This window comes from Lagenorhynchus albirostris, chromosome 2 (assembly GCF_949774975.1).
Source record: "Lagenorhynchus albirostris chromosome 2, mLagAlb1.1, whole genome shotgun sequence".
Classification (NCBI taxonomy): Eukaryota; Metazoa; Chordata; class Mammalia; order Artiodactyla; family Delphinidae; genus Lagenorhynchus; species Lagenorhynchus albirostris.
Window position 1 is genome coordinate 169,640,320 of NC_083096.1, and position 26,126 is coordinate 169,666,445.

Here is a 26,126-nt window from a genome sequence, read left to right on the forward strand (position 1 = left end):
CCGGGGGCCAGGCCCGGCTGGGAAACTTGGCACATCAGAGGCCTCTTGGCCACCCTGCCAAGTGGACATGCAGAGCCCACTCAGGAATCATTCCCACTGAAAAGAGAGCGGCGAGGCTGAGGGAAATGTCCAGGTGGGTGCACCACCCTGGATGGGGCTGGAGTCCTGGGTCGCAGCCCTGACACTGTGCACACCCCTTATGACCCAGGCCCAGTTCCCGGTCCTTGCCTCCACCCCAGCTCTCTGGGTGCCTCTGCTGCTGCTCCCACTTAGGAAGGAAAGACTTTCTCCCTCTTTGGGCCAATCTCACTGCTCCTAGGGTTTGCCCCTCAGGAGCCCTACCAGACTGCCCTGTGAGAAGTGGGCTTCCCACACTGCCCCGGAATCTGCCACCCTGCCCGGAGCAGAAGGAGCCCAGCCCTGGCTCCAGAGCACCCTGACAAGAGAGAGCCAGACCCTCCTCTGAGAACCAAACCAAGGGAGTGGTTCTAGGGCTGCGAAAATCATGCTGGCCCTGCCCAGGCTCTGAACTCTGCAAGGGGCTCTTGAGGGCTCCTCCACCCACCAGAATGTGTGGAGAGGAGAAGGGGTCCAGGGTGGGGCAGAGAGAGGGGCTGGCGGGGGGTGGAAATCCACCAAGACAGGAATACTTGCTGTGAGCCAAGGTCTCAGTTTCTTCACATCTGAAATTAGGAGCCTGCTGTGCCCCCCATCCCCCACCTGGGTGAGGCAAACTGTGGAGGCCGGTACCCAGACCAGCCATTTCCCAGGGGAAGATGGAGCTCACTGAGCCCTGGCTCAGGGCCCAGGCGGAACAGCTCCTGAGAGGCTTCTGAAGAATCCCTGCCACCCTGTCGTTGTGCCCTTGGGTGTCCCTTCTCCCTCGTCCCCCCACTGCATCTGTTCCCTGCAGTCCCTCTAAACAGAAAACCCCATAGAAAACCTCAGGTTTCTATGAAGGCCTCCCTGGGTGCAGGGAGTGGGGGCAGAGTGGGTGTTCTGGGAGGGGTGGGTGAGTCCTGGGGACAGGGGCAGTGTCCCCTGTCTCCTGACACACCTTAACTTGGGTCAGGAGAGACTGTGAGTTCTGGGTGAGTTGGGTGCAGAGGAGGGCCTCAGAGTGTTTGTTGAGTGAATGTGTGAACGGCTCTAGAACTTCGAGCCCAGTTTCCCTCCGAAGGGAAGGTTGCTGAGGAACCCAGGATGGATGATTTTCAAGAAGAGGTTGGGGCATCTCCATTCCCCCTCTTCCTCTTCACCTGGGCGAAGAAGGGCTCCTGGGAGTGGGGGATGAGAGTGGGCAATTCCTTCCTTCACTCTTTCAAGAGCAGAGCTTCGACCCACAGTGCGGGACTCTCCTAGCTGACACTTATTTAGCATTTACTGTGTCAGGCCTGGGCAGAGCGCTCCACACACATTAACTCACCACAAGGGCCCCGCGGGATTCGTCCTATTTTACAGATGAGAAATTCGAGGTACAATGCAGACCATTTTGACCTTGGATTCCAAATTCTGGACCCGGCTCACTATGAGCTTCCCCTTCGTGATGACAGGGGGACAAATCCGCCGACAGAACCGGAAGGCTCTAGGGGGGATGGAAGAGGGTGTCGCCTCCAGAAGAGGGTCTGCAGCCCGGTACGCCCTGGTCTGGGGGTGGAGGGTTGGCCTTGTCCTAACCTCTCCCCGACCCCCGCTACCGCCGAGGCCCCGCCCGGCCCTCCCGCCTCCCCGCCCCGAGGTCCCAGCTCGGAAAGTCCAGCAAATCCCCTGCCCCCGGCCCGAGGGCGGCGCGAACAAGCGGCCCTTTCTGCGCGCGGCTGCCGACAGCTGGACCGCAGCCCGCGGGGGCGCGGACAATCCCGGGGCTTGTGGCCGGGGGCGGGGCGGCCCGGGTTGCCAAGGTGACCCGGGCGCGGGGAGGCGGCTCCGGCTTGGCGCGGGCCGGACGGGTGGCGCGGGCGGTGGCAGCACCATGAGCGGCCGGAAGCGCAGCTTCACCTTCGGGGCCTACGGAGGGTAGGTGCGCCGGGCGGGGGCGCTCGTGCGCGCGCGGGGGTGCGCGGGGAAGGGCGGGGGGCGGGGGACGCGCGCGCCCGCGGGTGTCTGCCTTGGTTTCTGTAGTTGCGAATTTGTGCTTAGGTGTGAGGTGAGCGGTTTGATATCAGTACGTAACTCGTAGGATTGGGAAGTCTGCGTGTGCGTGTGTGTGTGTGTGTGTGTGTGTGTGTGTGTGCTCCGATTGGGTGCCCCTGTGCACGCGTGGGGACGCGAGTGGCCGCGGGCATTTCTGTGTTTGTGTCTAAGTGTGTGACAGTGTTTATGACTGTGTGTGGACCGGCAGGTGGGCCTGTGTGTGTGCACTCCTGGGTGCACGTATAGGTCGTGGGGGTGGGAAAAGGCAGGTCAAGGGGAGGCCCTGCAGGGGCCCTGACTTGGGCTCTGAAGCTGCTGGGCCCCAGCAGTGAGGCTTTGGAGGAAGGGAACCTAGAAGCCATTAGGAGGCCCCCGCCCACCTCCACCCCTGGGTACCTCGCTGCCCCTATCTCAGGCTGCCTGGCTCTCAGGAACCCCCTCCTCCCAGGGCTGCTGGCTGCCTGGACCTGGAGACCTGTGGAGGCGGGGGGAGTCAGAGTGGTGTCTGGTCCATCTTGGGGTCACTGTCCCTCCTGACCCCAAGTGCCCACCCCAGAGGAGTGCAGAGGTGGGCTGGGAGGATCCTTGCCTTCGGCAGAGGTTTGGTAAATTGGAAGGAAGGCTGGGTAGACAGACTGGCCAGAACCCCTTCCCTGGCTGGCCAAGTAGTTGCATAACCTTCACCAGGCCCTGCCTCCCTGTGGTCAGAGGGACACACGGGACCCACCTTTTGGGTGCAGAGCATTTGGGGCTCATACTGTAACACTGCAGAATATGTGCTCTTTGATCTGAGGGGATTGTGTCCAAGGTACTCCCCTCTCTGGACACCCAACCTCCAAGGGGACCCCGCAGGGCGGCTGGGTGGGGTGGGAGACAAGAGGGCTGCCCTCCCTGCCTGGGGCCCTGCTAGCCATCAGGTGATGGTCCTGGGTTGAGCCCTGAGCCTCCCGGTCAGCTGACACCGAGAGGCAGCCGGGCAGTGGGGCTGCATTCTGTTGTGTGACCTTGGGCGAGTCCTGGCCTCTCTGGCCTCACTTTCCCCATCTGCAGAGTCCGCATTAGCTGATCCCTGGGAGACCCCAGCCCTGCCTCCCCAGAAGATGTCTCCTTAGCTGGCGGAGTCCGGTTTGGGGCCCCTTTCCGGTTCTCCTCTGGCCTCTGACCAGGAGGCAGGAGTTGTTTGTTGTCCCAACAGCTGCTGAGCCCCTCGGCCCCCAGCTGGGCTGGAGGCTGGAGCCCTCCCCTATCTCAAGGTGCCCTCAGAGGGCAATGGGGGGAGCCTCTGGGAGGGGGCGCTGCCTATACACCCTCTCTAATGCTGGACCTGGAGAGAGTGGGGGAGACGAGGCCAGCGGGTGGCCCCTGAGCTCTGGGGGCTTGAGGTCTTCCTCTGGTTCTGCTCTGGGTTGGGGGTGGGTAAGGAGAGGAAGCCCCCCATGGGTCTCCTGCGCCCAGATTCCCAGGCGTTTGTCCCCTGGGTGGATGTGAGTGAGCTCCAACTCCGGGATCGAGGCAGACCACTGGGGAAGTAGAGGGGGGTGTTCTTCCTGCCCACCTTTACAAACACCCACACCCTTCAGTCCCGTCTGGAAACACTCTAGGTTGGCTCCAGCCACACCCCTACATCCTTGCTCTGATCCCAAACTGCTGTAGTCACTGTCCCACCCCACCTGTTCCAGGACATCCCATGCTGAACCCCACCCCTGCTGCCACCCCATAGCCTGGTCCTGGGCCCCTGCTCCCCTGTCCCCAATCCTGTCTCTCTTCCTTTCTTCTTCACCCCACAACTTCACATGTCCCTAAATTGACATTAGGGCCCCTGCAGCCTATGGGGGATGGTGACAGTGCGTCAGGCACCTTAGAAACAATACCTCCTCTAGGCCCCTCTGCAAGGGCGGTGGTGAGTTAGGATTGGCCTGATGTGCTGGGCGAGGCCTGGTAAGAGGGTCTGCCCCCCTCACCTGCTGTCCCTCTTGCTGTGTTTCAGGGTGGACAAGTCCTTCACCCTTCACCGGAGTGCGTGGTGAGTACTGAGGGGCTCTCGGGAGGGGCTGGGCTGCTTGGCCGAACTTTAGAGACGCTCCCAAACCATTACTGCCCCCTGTAATGCCAGGCCAGACCCCACTAACCCTCCACCCATCCTCTGCAGGCCTTGGAGTGGGCAGACCCTCTTACCAGCTCTGTCCCATCACCACAGTTCTTTCTAGAGCTCTGCCTTGGAGTCAGGCAAATCAGGTTAAATCTCAGCTCTGCCATTGCCTGTGTGACCTTCAGCAATTCACTCACCTCTGTGAACTTCAGTGCTCTAATCTGTGAAATGGGGACTAAAATGCCTATTTAACAGAGCGAAAGCTGTACCCAAAAAAAAAAAGCAAAACAGGGCCTGGCATATTGTAGCCCCCCAGTGAAAGGGTTTCCTTCCTTTTCTCTATTCTTTCCCATCTCATGGTGTCTCCTGGCCACTGACCCCCAAACCCTCTACTTCCACTCCATACATAGCCTTCAGGACGCCCTCCTCCAGCCCATTTCCTGTGTCTGAGGCTGCCTCTCTCTGGAGGAGGAAGTGTCTGCAGCTTCCCCAACACTGTGAGCAGTGGGTGGAGGTGCAGCCTCACCTCGGGATTCACACCCCCCAGCCCGATGCCCCAGCAGGCGGGTGCCTCCCGGCTTCCCTGGCACCGGCATCACTTGGGTCCGGCTGGCTGCTCCTGCTGCCACTTTAACTCCAGCAGGAGAGCCCCCAACTGCTCTGGCTTCTGCTTTCTGCCCCTGCTGAGGGCTTCCTGGGGTCCCCAGGCCCTGCAGTGCCCCCCAGCTGCTGGATGACTCCTATCTGGCACCATTGCCTTACCTGCTGCCAAGAGCTCCCTAGGAAGCCACACCTGGGGCGGGAGGCAAACGGGGTGCCCAGGCTGAGCTCCAGGGCCTGCCCTTTTATTTTCCTCTGATGCTCTCTGTGCCACCTGGAGCCAGTTACTCTCCCTCTCTGGGTTTTGTCTCCTGCTGCTGTGCCTCTACTACGTGCAAAGCCAGTTTGAGTCTCTACCATGTGCAAGGCCATATGCCAAGCCCAGCGCAGGGGTAGGGCGAGGAGAGATACAGATGGAGGCGAGAAAAGTGCCTTTTCTTTCAAGGAGTTCAATAATAGTATCCCAACAACTGCCATTTGTCAAGAACCTGTGGTGCACTGGGTACTGTTAGGTGCTTGAATTGCATCATCTCACGTAATCTTTCCCACATCGCTGAGTCAGGGACTATTAGCCTTAACTACAGATGAGAAGAATGGTGCATGGAAGGGGTAAGTGACTTGCCCAGGTTCACACAGCTAGTCAGTGGCAGAGCTGGGATTTGAATCTTGATCTTCCAGGCTCTGTGCAGAGCCCAGAGTCTCACTCACTCCGTCCCAGGGCCTCCAGGCCACCGGGCAGATCTGACAGATGCACCTGAGGGAAGACTTGAAGATGGAGGAGGACTCAGAAGGATGGAGGAGTGACTCAGAAAGCCCACTCTAGGGAGCCTTGAATGAAGAGTCAAAGAGACGAGGGTCTAGGACTAATAGTAACTAACCACTGTGTGACTTTGGGCAAGTCCCTTCCCCTCTCTGGTCCTCAGCTGACACATTTACAAAATAAGGTTCTGGGATGACCAGGACTTGCCCATCACCCACAATGCCTTGCCCCATGCCCTCCTTGCTGGAGCTGCTGTCCTTGGTGCTAGCCCCTAGGCCCTCTCTTCCCTCATCCCCAAGCCAATTGCTTAGCCCCCAGCCTGTGCCTGGCATCTAGGTAGTGCCCTGTAAGTGGGTGGTCACTTTGACTATCAGTTATGATCTTCTGGCATTCAAGGCCTGTCTCCACCTCACCTTCCAGGCTGGGACTCACTTCTCCCATGCCCTGCATTTCCGATCAATGGGAATATGAGCACCACCTCCAGGCTTTTGCTCGCCTTGTCCCCTCCCCTTGACCTGCCCTCCCCTCCCATTTCCACATGCCCTCACCACACCTGCAGCCCATCTTTATCACCATTTGTTGAGTGTTTGCTTTCCTGATCCCCACACCTCCTCTTTTTCTCCTTGAATGCCGTTTCTGCTGCTTGCCATGCTTATAGAGCACACAGTAGAGCTTACTCCTAGTGCAGTGGGAAGGCCATGGCCTTTGGAGCCTGACAGACATTGATTTGAATCTGCCTCTGTCACACACTAGTGGTGTGACCTTGGGCAGGTCACTTCCCCTCTCTGAGCCCCATTTGGTGCTCAATGGTATTTAATGAATTGGATCTTTCAGCGAGTTGACCTCAGTTGAGTTGAACGAATCCACACAAGAGTGTGGTGTGAGGCAGGGTCTGAGGTCCTTGAAAGCAGAGGTTGCTTGAGTTATTTTTGACTTAGGCCCACTTTCCAGCATGAGTCCCATAAGAGCGGGGCTGTACTCTTCTCATCTCTCCATCCTCCACACAGTCTTGCCCAGCTGCCCAAATCCGGTAAATGCTTAATGAATGTTTGTGGGATTGAATTGAATGTGTCCAGAGGGTGGAAGAGGTGAAACCTTGTCAGGTAGACTGAGAGGGGTTGTGGTTTTCACCACGTATTTTTTTTTTTTTTGCGGTACGCGGGCGTCTCACTGCTGTGGCCTCTCCCATTGCGGAGCACAGGCTCCGGACGCGCAGGGTCAGCGGCCATGGCTCACGGGCCCAGCCGCTCCGCGGCATGTGGGATCTTCCCGGACCGGGGCACGAACCCGTGTCCCCTGCATCGGCAGGCGGACTCTCAACCACTGCGCCACCTGGGAAGCCCTCACCATGTACTTTTAAAAGGGATTAAGAGGTAGGGGCTTGGATCAAGGGAGCAGTGAGGCCTGGTAGAGGCCAGATGTGATCATGGCTGGATTCCCCTACCCCCTGCCTCTCATCAGCAGATTATCTACAGTGAAGGAACACAGAACAAGCGTGCAAATGCCAAGGAATGAGGCCCAGTGGGGGGATTAGGAGCCAGTGGGATAGTGGGTGACTCTGGTTCTGCAGCCCTAATGGACATTACAGTGGATTCAAATGGTGGGGGGAGGAGGGAGGTGGAACAGTGTCAGAGTGGGGGAATGGCTAGGTGGAGTTGTGCAGGGAAGGTGGGTTCTGGAAATACCCTGGGAAGAGGAGGTTCAGCTTTGACCTTAAAGCTGGGACCCTGGGAGGAGGAGCAGGACCTGGCAAGGACTCAGTGCCAGTGCCTGCTGGGCATTTTACTGTGGTGACCTCATTAAGTCATGATGACAGTCCTGAAAGTTGGCCTTAGTGTCCCCTTTATAGAGGCCAAAACCAAGACTGAGAACGTTGAAGACTCTGGCCCAAAGTTGCACAGCTGGCGAAGGCTGGATTTGAATCCAGCTTTTCCTCCTGCCAGGGAAGGGTCCTTGGCCAGAGACAAGGAAGCCACAGGAATGAGAAAAATCCTGGTTACGCGGTGAGAGAGGAGGACGAGGAGAGTGAGATAATCCTGGAACACCTCCAAAGCAGAGGGCACTGCCCAGCCCCCTGTGTCCCACCGGGAGGGCCTCTCTGGTCACTGAGATATTTCCCCGTGATAGTAATGGTACCAGTTGCTCCCATATATGAAACATTTCCCAGGTCTCAGGCCCTGGGCTGAGAACTTCATTTAAATTATTTCATTCCATCCTCATACCAGCTTTACAAAGTAGAGACTATTACTATCTGTCTCCCATTTTACAGATGAGGAAACTGAGGCTCAGAGAGGGGACCTGGCTGGCCCAGGGGAACAAGACTGGCAGCAGGGTCAGCCTGAGCCTGTACCTTTAGCTCCAGCTCTCCTGGAGGCTGCCTGTGCCGACTGGGGGTCTTGGGTGGGCAGCCCCTGTCCTCAGGTGGTTCCTTTCTGTAATCACTGAGCCAGAGGCCCTGGGCGGCGGAGGGAGCCTGTGTGCTGCTGCAGGAAGCATGAGGCTGGCCTCGTTAGTGGTTCTGAAATGGCAGGCGGGCACAGCTGCTGGGCCTCCTTATCTATTATGCATCTGGTGGGCAGGACCCCGGTGGGCAGCTGGCAGAGCACAGGACAGGGGAGCTAGCTACCACTTCTTGAGCCCACACCTGCCACCACACCTCTGAGCAGGAATCCCTCAAGGCGAATGCCAGGGCAGCTCCTGCCTCATTCCCCTGGCCCAGCCTGGGTGAGGGGGTTCCACGGGGGACAGGAGCGTGGATGCTGGTCCCCAGCTCATTAGTCTGCCTGTCTCAGCAGCTACTTCTGAGAGAGGCTGGGACCTTGATTGAGCTGAGAGTCATCTGGGACTAGGGTGGGCAGAGGCAGGCTGATATAGAGTCTTAGGTGCACAGGCTCCTGGCTGCACAGCACCTCGGAGTGACGGTAGTCTTGGTCATTTATTCATCATTCATTCAGCTATAAGGAACTACCAAACACCTACTGTAAGCCAGACACAGTTCTAGCGACTGCAGATTCAGCGGAAAATGAGACAGGCGCAGTCCCTATCTTCAGAGAGATTGATTTGGTCAGTTCTTCACCTCTTTGAACCTCAGTTTCCTCATGTGTAAAACAGGGAGTAGGGGAGACAGTCTATAAATAGACGCCCCCCCCCCAAAATACCAAAAAGACAAACTCTGATGGTTGTGCTGAATTTTAAAGCAAGAGTACATGCTAACAAGAACTGATCCTTACTTGGAGCTTAGCCAGCATGCCGTGTTCCAAAGCCCTTTCCATATATTGATGAATTTAATCCTCACAACCCCATGAGGCAGGTACTGTCATTACTCCTGGTTTAGGGCTGAGGAAACTGAGGCATAGAGAGGCCAAGTAACTTATTCAAGGTCTCTTGGCCAGGCTGAGATTTGAACACAAGCAGCTGGGCTCCAGCTTGTGCATCACCCTGTACTGTGAAGCTGTGGGGTGATGGATGGAGTCATGGAAGGCTTTTCCGAGGAGGTGGCATTTGAACCAAAATCTGGAGAATGAGAAGAGCCACTTGAGAAAGCAGCAGATGCAAAGGCCCTGAGGCAGGAGTGAGTTTGGTGTGTCCTCAGAACAGGAAGGAGGCTGATGTGGCTGAAGAGATGTGGGAGAGTGAAGCCAGGGGTGGATTTAGAAAGGGGGAGGGGCCAGACTGAGAGTCTCGCAGGCAGAGTAGGAGTCTGGCTACAACATCAGTGACTGACATGCAGAACCACTGAGTCTCAGACTCTTGGCTTTGTGAAATCTTAGAATCAGAGAATTTGGGCCTCCTAGAATCTTTGGAGATGGAAGAAATGTTTAAGGCACCCTCCTATGGCCTCCCACTAAACAAGGAACCCTCCCTTGGTTCACAACCCTTTGAATATTGGAAGAAGACTGTGGGGGGCCCCTGAGGAAATCGTACCTTTATTTTCAGCGGCTTTGTAGCCCTCCTGAAGCTCATCGTCCCTGGCTGAGACCATCATGACCTTGGCAGCTCCTTCACTAGCCTTTGTCGCTCACTCCTAGTGATAGGGGGCTCACTACCCTTGCAGTATCCCATTCCATTCCTGAGCAACTCAGATGGATTTCAAAATTCTTCCTTACTTCAAACCAGCTGCCTGAGCTAGATGCACCTTCTGGGTGTCCCATCCCTGACAGTGGCCCTTTAGTGAGACAAGGATGGGGATTTTATATCCCCAGGTCCACTCTTTCTTGTCTAAACAGTCCCTCATCCTAGCCCACCCTCCTTTACATCCTCTATTTAGCTCAGTTTGTGCAGGCCTCGAAGCCCCCTTAGTTGTCCCTCTCTGCCTTCCTAGGGCCAGACAATGCCCACTCCTGGGGAAGGCCACTTCTTGGGCAGGGGGGACGCCTAGGAGAGACTCCAGACCAGAGAGGCCCCCTCTTCCAGGAAAGAGGCCTCCCTAACTTAAGGAGATAAGAGAAAGTCTCCTTCAGATGGGTTTTGGTCCTGGGTCTGCCGCTATGTTTCTGTGTGACCTTGGGAAGTGAATCCCCGTCTTTGGGCAGTTTCCCCATGCCCACCTTCGGCACAATCAAGAGGCAGAGATGGGGGACTTCCTTGGCAGTCCAGTGGTTAAGACTCCGCGCTTCCACTTCAGGGAGCATGGGTTCGATCCCTAGTCAGGGAACTAAGATCCTGCTTGCTGCGAGGTGTGGTCAAAAAAAAAGGGAGGCAGAGATGGTCCTGGAGGGCACTTGCAGCTCTAAGTTTCCCAGGCTGGTTGGCCCTGCTTGCCTCTACATCCCAGCAACGCTCAGGCTTAGGTCCCTTTGTTTGGGAGGTGCAAAGAAAGATGGGGGTTCTGTTTTCAGGCAGATCTGAGTCCAGATACCAACTTCAACTTTTCTTACTTGCTGTGTGGCCTTGCCCAAGTTACTTTTGCCTCTCTGAACCTCAGATTGCTCATGACAATAAGAACCAGGCTCCGTACCCCACGGGGGGCTTAGAATGAAATAAGTTCATTGTGTGCACTCAGTGGATGTTTTCCCTCTCCCTGAGCATTTGCATTTTGAGAGAAAAGACACATTAAACCAAAGAGAGACTCATTAAAATTTTAGTGCTAGAATTTTAGGCCCTGTGGAGGTGGCTTATTTGAGAAGTGATTAAGGAGGGGACCTTTCTGATATCCCTAAATCCCATAAAGACTTTCCTCTGCTCAGGGTCTCTCCCAAGACAGTCATTCCTTCATTTAGCAAATTAATTCAACGAATATTTAATGTGGGAATGCCCTCCAAGGGCCAACCAAACCCCATGCTGGACACTGGGGACATGGTAATGGAGATGACAGACAAGGCCACTCCCCTCGTGGAGTTCAAGGGCAGGGGGGAGAATAAGGAAAGAGAGTGTTCTAAGGGGGGAGGGATACGTGTTGATGGGGCAGATGTGGGGAGTTCTGAGAGCTCAGAGAAGGACTCCTCTCCCCTACCTGGGAATCAGGGGAGGCTTCCTGGAGGAGGTGACCCAGAAGCTGAAACTCACAAAACAAGTTGAAATGGGCCAAGTGGCAGAGTGTCTGTGCGTGTGTGGTGTGGGAGGGAGGGCCAGTGCCAAGAGAGTGTTCCAAGAAGAGGAAGTGGCCGTCAGCAACGTGGAGGAGAAAAGCATTTGGTGGCACTTGCTGGGCACAGGACGGAACTGGACCTGGCAACGGACAGTGGGAGAGGCAGCCACCAGCTCATGTCCCTGTTAGCCCCACTGAGACTTCCTGTGGGTGCCCTAGAGGGTCTGAACCCCCAAGCCACGATGGGGCAGAGGCCTGCCGGGGCTGCCTGTCACCCACTGTAAGATGGGCACTCCCCACTGTAAGGGCTGCCCTGCTCTGTGCTGTCAGTCTGGGGCTGTGTACAATGGAGGATAACTTCTCTGGGTCTTATAAATTGAAGACCATAAAAGCACCTACCCTGAAGATTGTTGTGGGGATTAAGTGAGAAATGTATGCCAAGGTCCAAAACCAAAGTGATGCCAGCGATCGTGGTCCCTGCCGTGTCATCCTTACAAGCTGGTCCTTGCAGTGGGGGCAGAATCGCTCAGTGTGTGGACTCTGCCCTCTGGAAGTTCACTGCCTGCCAGGAGGCAAGACCTGCCCACACTTGAGCATGCTCCCAGCCATGGGCACTGACCTTGACACTGGCCCTGAGAATGCTAGCTTTGCAGCCAGCCAGGTCTGCACTGAGTCCTGGCTGGGTGACCTTGGGCAGTACCTCCCTGGCTGAGCCATGGTTTCTTCCTTTGTGCAGCGGGGTTATTAGTTGTCACCACCTCAGGGTGAGAGGAGTGAGGAGGTGCTTTTAAAGGGCCAGCGCAGCCTAACAGTGCAGCTCTTTCAGACCATGGGAAGCCCCGGTAACCTGCAGAAACAGCACTCTCACTCTCTGAGGCTCATTTTCCTATCTATAAAATGGGAAGGTTAGCTACAAAACACTGTCGTGCTGGGGTTCTAGTGGAGTCTGATAGTCCCTAATCTTGACCTGGTCTGACTGATTGCTGTGTGACCCTGGGCTAGAGACTTAACCTCTCTGAACCTCAGTTTCCACACCTATAAACAGGGACAATATTCACCTCACAGGATCCTTTCAAGGATTCATTAGCCATTGTTGTTTTTTTTTAAATAAATTTGTTTATTTTATTTATTTATTTTTGGCTACATTGGGTCTTTGTTGCTGCCCGCAGGCTTTCTCTAGTTGCGGCGAGCGGGGGCTACTCTTCGTTGTGGTGCGCAGGCTTCTCGTTGCGGTGGCTTCTCTTGTTGCGGAGCACGGGCTCTAGGCACGCAGGCTTCAGTAGTTGTGACACGCAGGCTCAGTAGTTGTGGCTCGCAGGCTCTAGAGCGTGGGCTCAGTAGTTGTGGCGCATGGGCTTAGTTGCTCCGCGGCATGTGGGATCTTCCCAGACCAGGGCTCGAACCCTTGTCCCCTGCCTTGGCAGGCAGATTCTTAACCACTGCGCCACCAGGGAAGTCCCTCGTTAGCCATTTGTTCATTCAACAAATACTTATCAAGTCCCTGCCACGTGTCGTCTAAGAATTGGGGATACAGAGGCGAACCTGAGGTGCCTGGTGTGTGGCCTCATGCAGGTCACCTTCCAATGCAGGAGACAGATGCAAAACGAGCTAATGGGCAAATAAGGTGAATTCACATGGGTAGTGGGTAGTGAGTGACAGGGTGGCTGGAGAGGGGATACCCTTTGCTAAGGGTATCGGGGAGGGCCTCTCAAGGCCTGAATGGGAAGGAACTGACTGTGGGAAGGGTGATCCAAGCAGAGGGCAGAGTATGTGTAAAGGCCTTGGGGCGGGAACAAGATTCCTTCCCTTCCCCAAATCTGGAACATTCCAGATCATCTCCTGACAGCATGTGGAAGGTGGCTGAGTAGGCAGGGGTGTTGGAGGCCCATCCTCTCTCAGAAGAACTGCTGCTCACGAGGCAGGCCTGGGGGAGGGGGGTGGGCACTGTGGGCAGGCATGCAAGACCAGGCTTGGGTTGGGCCTCCGGTGAGATGGGGCGTGTGGCAGAAGGCGGAGCCTCTGAGCCCGCAGGGGTGGGGCCGACTGCAGGGGTGGGGCCGACTGCAGGGGTGGGGCCGACTGCAGGGCACAGGCAGGAGGCCAGCCTGGCGACCACCTGGCTGATCCCCCTGCCCAGAAGTATTCTGGGGTCTGGTGCAGAGACCCGGGGCCTATTTCAGGAGGGGTTTGGGGGAGGGGAGCAAAGGAACTTAGGCTGGCTTTCTCTCTCTCTGCAGCCAACCTGGGCCTGAGTACCAGTCATAGCGTGCTCCGGCGTTTCCCAGATCTGGCCCACCCACGGGCCAGAGGTTCTTTGAGATGCCCCCTATACACACGCACATCTTCCCTATGCACATTCCTAGACTTGACTCTTGTCCAGGCAGCTTCGTCACGAGCATACAGCTGTATACACATTCACTCGTGTAGCATATCATAATCGGGCAGCGACTGTGTGCCAGGCCCCCAAACAGATCGGGTCCACACCTGCAGAAGCCCCATGATCTGATAATCACACTGCGACAAGTGCAAACCCGGGACAGGCTTCTGGGAAAGCTGGTCAGGGTAGGGGCAACCTGACCCAGTCTGAGGAGGGGGCTCCGGAAAGACTGTATAAGAGTGTAGCATGGGGCTTCCCTGGTGGCGCAGTGGTTGAGAGTCTGCCTGCCGATGCAGGGTACACGGGTTTGAGCCCTGGTCTGGGAGGATCCCACATGCCGCGGAGCAACTAGGCCCGTGAGCCACAACTACTGAGCCTGCGCGTCTGGAGCCTGTGCTCCGCAGCCGCGATAGTGAGAGGCCCGCGCATCGCGATGAAGAGTGGCCCCCGCTTGCCGCAACTAGAGAAAGCCCTCGCACAGAAACGAGGACCCAACACAGCCAAAGATAAATAAATAAATAAAAATTAAACATGAATATCTGCTTATAAAAAAAAAAGAGTGTAGCATGTAGGTGTGATGGGGGATGACGGGGGAGGGTGGAACAGGTGGAGGGTACGGTGTGTGCAAAGGCTGGGAGGTGGGACAGACGCTCAGGGCCTCGTGGGCCACGTGAGGCAGTCGAATCTCCATCCTGCACGTGGCGGGAAGCCACGGGGGGGCTTTTAGGCAGGTGGATGACGTGATAGACACAAACATGCTCGCCTACAAACCCACGCACGCCCCAGACACGAGCGTGTTTTCTCCCACCCACACTTCACGTTCCTGCCAGGCCTCCCACCTACATCCTCACCCACGGAGTTGCACACACCCTGTCGCATCAGCAGGCAGCACTGCAGAAAACCCCGTGCCGGCTCCCAGCAAAAGTGTCAGACACTCGCCCCAGCTGCTTGCTGATTTTGTGGAGCAGCGCCCTCTGATCCAGCCCTTTGCACACTCCACATTTGCACAGATGTGCACGTGCCCCCTCCCAACCACCCCCACAGTGTGCAGGATCATAACCCTCCCCTGCACATGGAAGGTGGCTCCTAGCTTGGGCAGTACTTTCATACGCGTTATCTCACTGAATTCTCCCAGCAGCCCTGCGTGGAGGAATTATCAACACCATTTTACAGCTGAGGAAACTGAGGCTCAGAGAGGTGAAGTGACTCTCCCCAGGCCACACAGCTAGAGCTTGGCCAAGTCAGGATTTGAACTCAAGTCCATCTGCCTTCTAGATCTGTCCATTGGTCCAGCCAGACTCAGGAGCACGCATCTGTGTTCCTCTCCTCTCCAGGCTTTCACTGAGAAGGCGGCAAGGAACTTAAAACGCCAGTTTCTTCCAGAAACACGTTGATCAACTTGGAAAGTTATTTAGAGGCCCAGTGCAAGCCCATCCGCCTGGCGACCTTGAGGCCTTGGGGGGGTGGTTCCAGGGGTGGGGCTGGGCACCTGCCAGCCTGCTAGCCTGGGGCAGCTCGGGGCTGGGACCTGACGCCAGGAGCAGAGGCTTCATTTATTTGCATTTGCAAATGAGGCAGACAGCCTTGTCTCCGCACAGGCTGACCGTGGCTGGCCTGGCTCCCAGGACCTGACAGCTGAGGTCCCAGGGTATAGCCCCGAGCCCAGCAGCCTGGATTGCTTCTCTCCTGCCTTCTCTCCTCCCTGCCCCTCAGAGCAGAGTGCCTTGTGTAGGAGAAAGAGCGTGGGCTTCAGAGTCAGCCAGAACGAGGGTTACAGCCCAGCTCTCTCACTGCTGCTGGGGGACCTTGGCCATGTTGTTTAACCTCCCTCTGTGTCAGCTTCTCCTTGGAATACGGAGTGAAGAGTATCTCTTTCTTAAGATGATTGAGGAAGGTAAAGGAGTCAGGTACTCAGCTGAGTCAAAGGACTCAGTTGTTTTAATCTTTCTTTTTTTTTTTTTTCTAATGACAAAAATAATCAGTGCTCGTTGTAAAAATCCAAACAATACAGAGAAATATATCCTGTAGAAGGCAGAAGTTCCTAGTGGTCCTGTTTCCCAGAGATAACCCATGTGAACTTTTACATGTAATTTAAAAGTTTTACAAGTGAGATTTTTTGGGGGGCAGCCTGTTTTTTTTCACTTAACAGTATACCTCAAATTCCCTTTTCCGTCAGGACTAGAAACCTCCTTTGTCACCACTGCATGGTCTTCCCTGGTTTGCACATGCCTTGTGTATTTAACCAGCTTCCAGGTTTCAGCTATGGCAAACCCTGCTGCAGTGAATGTCCTCTGTTCATATATTTTTGTGCTTTTTTGTAAGTATTTCTGGGGGATAAATGCCTAGAAGTGGAGTTGCTGGGCCAAAGAGTGTGCACATTTTCATCCTTAATGGGTGTGGCAAGCAAACCGGCAGAGAAGTAGCAGCAATCCATGTGTCACGGGAGACCCAGGAAAGTCCATCTCCTCGAAAGAATGGGAATTTATCCACTGCCTCTGCCTTTGACCACAGACCCTGGAGTCAAGAGGAATCGATTCCACATGTGGGAGGTGCTTGGCAGGTCATCTAGTGAACCCCCATGCTCCCATTATTCTCCCTGTTCCCATACTTTGGCATCTGCCCCTTCATCCCTTCCTGCCTTTGCTTGACGGGGAGCTCAGTACCTTACACGGCTCTATTCATCACATTATTTCTCATGTTGGACTCTGATCTACCTTCTCACGACTTTCACCCAGGAGCCCTGCCTCAGTCCGCAGCAGCCTACAGAGGAAGGAAAAAAGGAAGAGAGAAGGGAAGGCCGGGAAATGCTCATGGTTAATATTTACATACTTTACATGTATGAACTCATTTAATCCTCACGACAACCCTTGGAGGCAGACACAGTTGTTACCCCCAAATTATAGATGAGGAAACTGAGGCTCAGAGAGATTAAGTAACTTGTCCAAGTCCCACAGCTGTTAAGTGGCAGAGCTAGGATATAAACCCAGGCAGTCTGGCTCCAGGGCCCACACCTCTGATGTTATGCTGTCTCTCCGGGCAGGAGCTTGTAATTTATTGAACAACACCTACGGTATTCTCAGCTTCTGCTCACCAGTGGCCTGGAACCCATGAGGGAGCAAACCCACTGGCTAGGGGGAAGACGGATAGATTTAACAAGGCCTCAGCACTGCAGGGTTTAGCATCTGAGCAGTGAGGCCACAGAGCAGCAGGCACAGCTAGAGAACAGTCCGGGCAGTGTCACTGGGCTTTGCTTTGAGGTGGGTGAGGCCTGGCTCTGATGCCAACGCCCAGCACCATTGTCTGGCCCAGAGCGGGCGTCCGGACGTGTGTCCTGAATGAGTGACTAAGCACAGGAATGAAGGGCACATGGGGCAGTGGGTGGGTGATGGAGTGAGTGAGCGAAGGAATGCATGGAGTTTAGCAAGGGAGACCCCCTGGGCGGCAAAGGCTGGGAAAGAACGATAAGGTTAAGGAGGGAGGCGGAGCCCGGGTGGCGCTAAGACTGAGCAGCCGATGGGTGCTGGGAAGGCCCCTGCGCACGAGCTCCGGCCACCCTTTCCCTGGGTGCTAAGGGCGGCGGCCTGTGCCGGCCCATTGGTAAGGTGTCCTGTGCCCACGTGGGCAAGGGCTAGAGCCGCTGGGTTTGGGCGTCGGGTGTGATACCATGGGCGAGTCATCAGCTCTGTCCCGGCTTCACTTTCCTTCTGTGTAGAATGGAGGTGACGAACGTTACCTGCCTTCGGTTCCTTGTGAGGCTGTAGGGAGGGTCTAGAGCAAAGGAAGTGTGTAAACTGTAAAGTGCCAGGCGGGATAAGCGGATGTTGTTATTAGGGAGCAGGAAGGCCCCGAGGCTCGGTCACCTCAGCGTCACTCCTCCCTCCTGCCCCCCGGTGCAGGGAGGGGTCAGTCCCCGGGGAGGAGGAGGGTCAGGCTTAGGCTGCTGCAGGCCTTGGGCCACCTGGGCAGGGGAGGCACTGGCGGGCAGCTGGCAGATGGGAGGCCCGGCTCCCAGGTGCTCTGCCCCGGGTGGGGGCCAGTCCCATGACCTCCTCTCGGGGCTGCCAACCTGTTGTTTGCTCAGGAGGCCGCTGCCTGGCGCAGCTCTGGGATCCGGTTGTCTCGGCGCTCAGCCAGCTCAGGGTGAGGGTGCGGTGCCCCGAGCCCCCTTCCTGCTCCCCTCTGCCCTGCCTGGGGCCTGAGATCCTCTCCTCCTGCCCCCAGGGGGGCCCTGCCAGCTCTGCAGCTGGGCGGCTGCGAGACCCCGGCCCATCTTGCAACCTAGCTGAGCCTCTGCTTCCTTATCTCTGAAATGGTGTGAGGATGACAGCAGCCTCAGTCAGAGCTGTTGTAAGGATTACAGGACATCACAGCGCTTGGCTCGCCCCCCCCACCGCCCCCTTGTCTCCTGTGCCCTCAACACTCCCTCTTGAGTCCTGGCTGAGGTCAAAGGTGCCTGGGGAAAGGAGAGCCAGGAGCAGCCATGCCTGTGTCCCCGACGCCCCTGCTCTCGCCGCCCCTCCCCGTGGGCCCCCAGAGGGGGCCCAGGCCTAGCTTCAGAAACTTGCTCACCGGCTGCCCCTGGCCACCTTCCCTGGCACCTTGGCGAGGCCAGGGGCAAGCGGTGCCGGATGGTTGAGCTCCGGAGACAATGGGCTTCTGTGGCCCCCGGGGGGAGGGGGCAATTCCAGGGCGGCCTGTAGCCTCTGGTTTCAGGAGTCCCCTCAGACCTGACCCCGCGGCTGGGGGGCACGGGCAGCCTCCCAAGCCCATCCAGAGGGCCCTCTCTCAGGGGACTGAAGGTTCACAGGAGTGACCCTCCGGGGCGGGACCCCTTCTCACTTTGAGGTCTGTGTCCTTTCCCCATCCCCCCGCCCCAACGTGAATCACCAGTTTGGTAGAACCGGTTGATCTCATGAAGACCAGGGAGATTCAAGGGACCCTGAGCTCTGGTGACCAGTGCTGGGCTAGCCTGGACCCCTTAGGCCCCGGTCCTGGGCTAGCCCCCGACAAATCCTTCTCAGCCTTATGTTCGTTGGTTGGCTGAGCCCCTCTTCTGCCCTCCCAACACCCCCCAGGACTGGATTCCCAACTTGTGTGTGTGCCGTCCAGCACCTGCCCGGCTACCCTGCTCCCCGTCACAGGACTCCTGCCTTGGTGGTCATGTGTCACCTGCTCTGGCCACCAGAGTTTCACCTGTTTCAATTGCATTTTAAAGCATGAATGGTTTACCGGGGAGAAAAGAAGGAAAAAGGAGCTCCCAGCAAAGGGCAAAGCCTGTGCAGAGGCTCAGCCCTGGGAAACAGCGCGTTTGGAAAGCTGCCTGCAGCCCAGCCAGGTTAGGGCAGGAAGCGGCGGGTGGGGGCGGGGGATGAGGCTGGGAGACTCAGCAGGGGTCAGACCCACCTGGGGGCCTCCGTTCAGGGCAGCTCTCTCGGAATGGCCAAAGGGCCAAGTCCTACTCGCAGGATAGCTCAGCCACCCCTCTGGTGCCCTGAAAGGGTGGGTTCTCTGGGAGAGCGGCTAATAATAATAATAATAATGGCAAACACTTCTACTGGGCTTACTTGCTTACTGTAATCCGTGGCTTAGGACGTGGGTACATTGTCTCTCATTTTGCAGATAAAAGACAGGACCCTCCCACCAACTCTCCAGCTGGTTAACAGGTGGGAAGCAACCCAGGGAGGCATCTGGTCACCTGTCCTCCGTCTTCCCTTTCTCCCCAATCACACCTGGGTCTGACCTGCAGTTTTGCAGAGTGTGGACACCCCCCTGAGAGGCCCCCCACCCCAGCGCAGCATCTGTGGCCCTGGACCGGTGGTGGCCTGGTTCTAGTTCCTAATCTGCTCCCGCCTTGCTGGGTAACTTCAAGTTGGTTGTTTATCCTCTCTGAGCCTCAGTTTACCCTTCTGGGATAGCGACTGCCTTATCTCCCGCTCCAGTTCCGGTGAGACTTCCAGGAGTGAGCAGATAAAAAGGGCTTTTGAAAAGTAGAAAAAGCTGCACTCACGACACTGCAATTATTACTGTTACCTCAACATGGAGATAAGGGAGGGGGAGGAGGTGCAGTGACAGTTGCCAAGTTACCGGGAGCTGTCTGCAGCAGCTTCCGGCCTGGCCCATCCCACTCAGGAGCTGGGCCACTGGGTCCCTCCCCACACACCCCGCTGCACCCTTTCCCTGGAAGAGATGGGCACTCCAAGAGGGAGGGGAGCTAGGGCCAGATGGCTGGTGGCCACACACCTGCAGGGCCGGAAGGTGACCCTGGAATGTGGCTGGCCCAGACTCCAGGTGGGCTCTGGCTTTCTGTGTGACCTTGGGCAAGTCACCTCCTTTCTGGCTGCCGCCTATTCCTGTGTCCAGGTGTCCTGTACCTACAGGCAGGTGTCCAGGCCAGACAGGGCAGCATTGGAGCTGGACCTAGAGAAGATGCTTGGCGGTGGCGGCAGGAACCTGGGGCTGTGATGGGGAGGCCGCTGGGGGCTGGGTGACAGGACTGAGGGCCTGGGTTGAGAGCGGCTGTGATGCATGTAGTAGAAGAACCCTGGGCTAGAGTGCAACCCCGGCACTGCCCTTTCCCTGGAGTGACCTTGGGCTTGTCACTTAACCTCTCTCAGCCTCAGTTTTCTTATCTGGAAAAAGGCTGATAATAATCCAAGCTCACAAAACTGCCATGGTGATTGAATGAGACAATGTCTATGTAAACTGTAGAGTGCCGTGCAGCTATGACTACGGTCCTGGCCAGGGGAACGGAAAAGTGGGGAGAGTTCCCCATGTCCCAGCTGCTGCGTGTGCAGGAAGAAGGCAAAGCATTTTAAGCTGAGCCAGGCCCTAGGGTCAGGAAGGTTTCCAGAGAAATGGGGAGCGGGCAGAGACTTGGGAGGCCCCTGTGTGAACGGAAGGATGGAGGTCGGGAGGAGACAAGGGTGGGATAGGAGAGAAAGAGAGATTCAAGTTCATGAGAGGGAGGAAAATAACCAAATAGGGGGAGGTCTGCGGAGACCAGAGGCAGAGGAGAGTGCATGGGGGGCTAGAAAGGTGGGGGAGAGGTGTGTGAGAGGTGAGGAAGGCTAAGACGAGGAAGAGGAGGCATCAGGAGGGGAGGGGGGAGGGAGGGAGGCAAGAACCTGAGTTTATTCATTTCTTCAGAAGCCCTGATTGAGCAGCTACTATTTTCTAAGAGATAATAGTGTAACATTAGGGCAGCGTCTAGATCCGACGGCTGGAGGTTCAAAGCCTCTGTATTTCACTATCAGCGTGACCTTGGACACATTGCTTAACCTCTGTGTCTTAGTTCCCTCCTCTGAAACAGAATTAAATGAGGTAATACAAGTGAAGCCATTCGCTCAGGGTCTGCACGCGGTACGTCCTGCATCAGGGTTGGCTGCCCTTGCTGTTGTTACTGTTATTATTATTTTTTTTTTTTTTTGAGGTACGCGGGCCTCTCACTGCCGTGGCCTCTCCCGTTGCGGAGCACAGGCTCCGGACGCCCAGGCTCAGCGGCCATGGCTCACAGGCCCAGCCGCTCCGCGGCATGTGGGATCTTCCCGGACCGGGACACGAACCCGGTCTGCATCGGCAGGCAGACTCTCAACCAGTGTGCCACCAGGGAAGCCCAGTTACTGTTATTATTACTTCCCTGATGTGACGTGCTGGGTCCACAGGGCTGGCTGCCCATGCTCTGAAGTTCAGATCTTTGGCTCTGGAGTGACAAACCTGGGCTCAAATGCCTGCTCTGCCTCATTAACCGTGCGACCTTGGGCAAGTTAATATACCTTTCTGAGCCTCAGTTTCCTCGTGTGTAAAGCAGGTAGATTTTGAGCACCTGCCTCACTGGGGCGCTGTGAGGATTAAGAAAACTCATGGAAGGCACAGGGAGGCTGTGGCTTTTGTCATTATTGTCCTTCTATCCCTGAAGAGCTGGGATGGATTGGGGCAGGCAGGACCCAGGGCCTCCGATTTCTGCGCTATTCTCATCCTGGAGCCCCTCGCTTCCCCTGCCCCTTAGGGCCTCAGCAATGACCTTTGAGGTGGAGGGGTTGCCTGTGAGGGGCAGACTCTGGACAGCCAGGAACTGGAGAGCTGAGGGCCTTGGGCAGCACTCCAACAGAAGCAAGAGCCCCCTTGTCTTGAGAGACCTACCGAGTCCTGTGCCTACGTGAGCAGTCCTGCATGAGGGGGCACCTGGACACAGGGAAACGGAGACGTGTTCTGGAAGGGGAGCGTGTTGGGGAGCTGCTGCCAGGCTGACCTGCAGTGGCCACAGCCTGAGCCTTGGGGTATGAGAAGGGACAGACAGAAGGACAGCACCCGAATAGCTCAATCATGGGCAAAAACCTCCACTCGGCAGCCAGGGCCACCGAGACAGTGATCGCTGCCATCAAGGGGACCCAGCTTCACCTGGGCTTCAACTCCAGGGCTTCCTGGACTTTGGACAATCTCCGCTCTCCGTGCTGACCTGGCTGTGTCAAGGGCTTGGCTTTAAATTCTGACCCTGTCACCCACTTGCTAGGGGAAGTGGCTTCATGTCTCTGAGCTTTAGTTTCTCCATCTGTAAAAAAGGGGAAGAATAATGCCAGCCTCCCAGCACAGTAGTGAAGGTGTAATATGCCTGACACGGTTCCAGGCACATAGTCGGTCTCAAGGGTCCCCATGGCAGCCTCAGTGGAATTTGCCCGGACCATTTCTATGGGCCTCTCTCCACTCCCCCTTCCCCAGTCTCTCCCCGTGTCACTGTACCTTGTAATCTACAGAAACCTGTGTTTAGGCCATTGTTTTGCTCACAGACCTTTAATGCCTTCCCACTGCCAACATTCATTCATTCACTCACTCATCCATTTAACAAATACTTAATGAGACCCTACCATGGGGAGCCAGAGTTTCCCATGAATGCATGAATACCAGAGAATTCATTGAGTGAATAGCTTCTAGCTGCCCAGGCTCTATGATGAATTTTTTCTGGAAACTGAGGCTGAGAGGGGTGTGTCACTGATTTAAGGTCACACAACAGTTAAGTGCCTGGGAATATCTCCCCTACAACGATGCCACAGGCCTGAAATGTCACTGCCACCATGTCTATCCTCTGGGTCAAGCACTCCCCAGTTCAGGACCCCCTTTTAAGGTGCTAGTCCCCCTGGGAGGTGGAGAGGCAGCTGGTGCCTGCGGCAGGGCTATGGACAGTTCCTCTGAGCTGTTTCTCCCTGAGTAGCTGGGCCCAGGGGAGCCAGCAAGGGGGCTCAGAGCTTCCTCAGCGTCTCCTTCCTGGGCCAGGTTCCCACAGGCCCTTCCCCTCTTGGGGTGTGGCAGTCCCAGCTCCGCCTGACTCAAGCTGGCCGTGGCCTGAATGACTCACCCTCTCAGGACCAGCCTTCGAGGGACTGGGGCGGGGGTGCAGCCACGTCAGGGTGGCCCTAGGTGGTGGGTGGAAGCCAGGACTGCTTGCCCAGCCCTGGGCCACCTGGGTCCCAGGAACCACTGGGCACTTCCTCTCCCCGGCCCCAGAATGAGCCTCCTCGGCAGACTTTCTAGGGTAATAGGAGCTGACTTCACCCTCACCAGACCTGCTTCCTTTCCTCAGGGAAGGCCGTGGGTGTGGGCAAAGAGTCTGGGCTTGGTGTCAGTCAAGCGCCACTCAGATGCTGCTCTGCTGCTGACCCGCTGTGTGACCTCTGCGTGCCTCTGCGTCCTCATCCGTAAAGTGGGAATGCCAGTGTGGTGATGAGTCTGTGCCCTCAGGCCTGGAAGGAGGGGCTTGGCACGGGACCTGGCACATAGTCGGCCCAATGAGTGTCCGTTAGTGTTATTGTCATTAATAATAGCAGTGGCCCAGGTGGCCTCTCAGCCTTAAGGCTACTCTGTCCCTAAAGGCTCAGGGAGAGGTGCATAGAGGCTGGGCTACCTTGCTTAGTCCAGAAGTCAGGGCTCAGCCCTCTACAGCAACCCTCACTGCCCCCCGGCCTCAGTCTGCCCATCTTCAGAATGGGCTGTGGACATCCTCTTGGCTGGAGTACGGGTTAGGAAGGCCTAATGGAGAGCTGGAAGTGAGACCCTGTCTACAGCTGTGATCCCTGGGGAAGGAGAGCCTGTTTGGCAGCCCTGCTCAGGAAGCCCTTCCTCTCCTGCCTCCTGGGGAACCCAGGACCCCCTCCTCTGTGAAACCTGTCCCCCTTAATGTCCCCCAACTCTGAGAGTGACTCTCCCTCCCAAAGTTCACAAATCTCCCAACTTGGGGCCCTCCCTGACCTCAGACTCTTTTTCTCTTCCAGGAGGAGTGATGGGCAGAACCAGCGCTTCCCTCAGGCACTAGACCTGCCACGAGTGGACTTAGCTCCCTCCCAGACTGCTTTACTCCACCCTAAGGTAAGTGCTTCCCCACAGCCCCTGGTCTTGAGACCCCCCCGCCCCGACCCAGGGCCAAGAGATACCTAGGAATGACTGCTGTGCAGAAGTAAATGTTTGGGTAGATGCTGCTTGGGGTTTAGCCCCCCCCCCCAAGGGTATACAACTCCTCGCCCCTGGGTGGGCCTGGTACAGTCTCAGAAGTTGAACCAGGGTCTGTAGCACTGTTGGGGGCAAAACAACTGGGAATAAACTGGCCAAACAGCTATTCTTCCTTATATTCGTTATCAACATCACCATCAGTTTCCTCATCTGTAAATCAGGTATAATGATAATACGCCACTTCACAGGCTACTGTGAGAGGTCGCCCTCTGAAGTGGGGTCAAGTGTGAAAAGTGATGATAAAACACTCTGTGCACAATATCTGGCACAGAGTAAGCGCCCTATAAATGAGGCTATTCTTGTTGTTATCATCGAAATCAAATGTTTGCCCAGCACCTGACCTGGGTCAACTTTGTGTTGGGCACTGAGGTGCCAGAAATCAATTTGACACAGACCTGCCCTCAGGGAGCCATAGTCCAGTTAGGAGATAAATAACTAAACAACTTATACAGGGTGTCAAATACCAGTAATAACCACTAGCATTTATTGAGATTTCCTATGTGCCAGGTGGGTACTTAATGCTTTACGTGCAGTATCTCATTTCATTCTCAAACTCTAACTACTATGTACTTACATTAGTACTCTTATTAGTCCCATGAGAAATTGAGGCTCAGAGAGGTTAGGTTACTTGCTCAAAGACACACAGGTAGGATGTGATGGGTCTAGGACCAGAACTCATGTTATCTGACCAGAGTGCCTAGTCTGGTGGCATCTCTAATGCAGAGGGTAATAAGCTGTCACTTCCGTAGTACACTTTTCAGTTTCTAAAGCACGTCCACAGATATCATGCCTCTTGGTCCTTCCATCAAACTTTGGTGGTAAGCATTCTCCAGATGAGGATCCAGATGCTCAGAGAGGGGAAGTGGTTTTCCCAAGGTCGCACAGCCGGGAAATAGCAGAGGCAGGATCTGCCAAGCTCCTTTCCCAGTGCTCTGACCTGGAACAAGGGCCATATACTTCTTCTAGGCCAGGAGGGCACATGTCCAAGGAATGGTGTACTTTTGGATCACCACCTCCAAGGGGGTCCAAGTGCAACGAGTCCTAGGGATCGTATCAAGGGGTTCTTGAGATCCTCTCCTGTTGTCTGTGCCTGGGCGACAGCCCAAGACTGGGCCATGTGGATCCTGGGACCTGGCAGGTAGGGAGCGACTCCATGGCAGCTGGGCTCAGAAGTGAGTCTCCCAGTCCCTCTCCCCGTAAGCATCCAGTAGGAGGCCTGGGTTCACTTCCCCTTCCTGGGCCTCAGTGTTCCTGTTGGAAAAGTGAGGGTTAGAAGAGCCCATCTCCCTGAGTCCTGCCTGCTTGGCCAGCCTGGGGCTGGCCTTCTCAGATTAGCTCTGAGCTACCTCCCCTCTGCCCAGTTTGGCTAGAAGCCTCCATTTGTGCCAATACAGCCCAGCCGGCTGCAGGCTCCAAACTGCCCCATCCCAACAGCCCGCCCCCACCCCAGAATCAAGACACAGTCTGTACATCGTACTCCTTTGACAGCAAAGGAAACCAGGGCCCAGAGAGACTGGGTCCCCAGCAAACCAGTGGTGGGGCTGAGGGGTCCCAGGTCTGTGACACATTCTCCACTCCCCCTCCCCCAGCTCTGCACACGTTTATAATGTTGATGGTGGAGCCCGTGTGAGGGGCAGTTGACCTCCCCGTGCCAGTGGGCAAATCCCTGCCCCTCTGTGGGCCTCAGTTCTGATCTGTGATATAGGGGTGGCAGTTTCTCTTCTACCCACCTTGCCAGCTTGCAGTTGGGGGATGACTGTGAAAGTAATTTTGGAAAGTTCAAATTAGGAAGCTGAACTATTATCAGCATCATTACGTTCCCAGGGCAGGACAGAACACCCAGAAAGGACATCCCCCTCTCACTGGGAAGCCGCATTTGTATAGACACTGAGCTATCCAAGACCCTCCTACCCTGCCCTGCTGTAGGATTTTTTCTGCTTGGGGATTTAGAAATCTGCACACATGTACATACACAGCCTACCCACACCTACATACATGGGTGCATTCACATGTCTGCAGATGTATTCAGAGACTCGCACATGTACGCATGCGTGTATATACAGATACACATGTACAAACACACAAATATGCACACCCAGGATGTCCCCATCTGATCTCAGTCACACACATCTACACAGCTGCA

At 55.9% G+C, this 26,126-nt stretch overlaps 1 protein-coding gene across 3 annotated transcripts in view; it reads left to right on the top strand.

Moving 5' to 3' along the window:
- The first annotated feature begins 1,934 nt into the window (after positions 1–1,934).
- The window catches only part of RAP1GAP (RAP1 GTPase activating protein), a 51,246-nt gene continuing 27,054 nt past the window's right edge, over positions 1,935–26,126 (top strand). For all 3 annotated transcript variants that reach the window (XR_009539064.1, XM_060141179.1, XM_060141180.1), the window contains exons 1-3: positions 1,935–2,016; positions 4,121–4,156; positions 23,749–23,842. Coding sequence is in view for 2 of the 3 variants with exons in the window: in XM_060141179.1 (XP_059997162.1) it covers positions 1,973–2,016; positions 4,121–4,156; positions 23,749–23,842 (174 nt within the window). In the remaining variant the exon portion in view is untranslated. The remainder of the gene's footprint in view (positions 2,017–4,120; positions 4,157–23,748; positions 23,843–26,126) is intronic.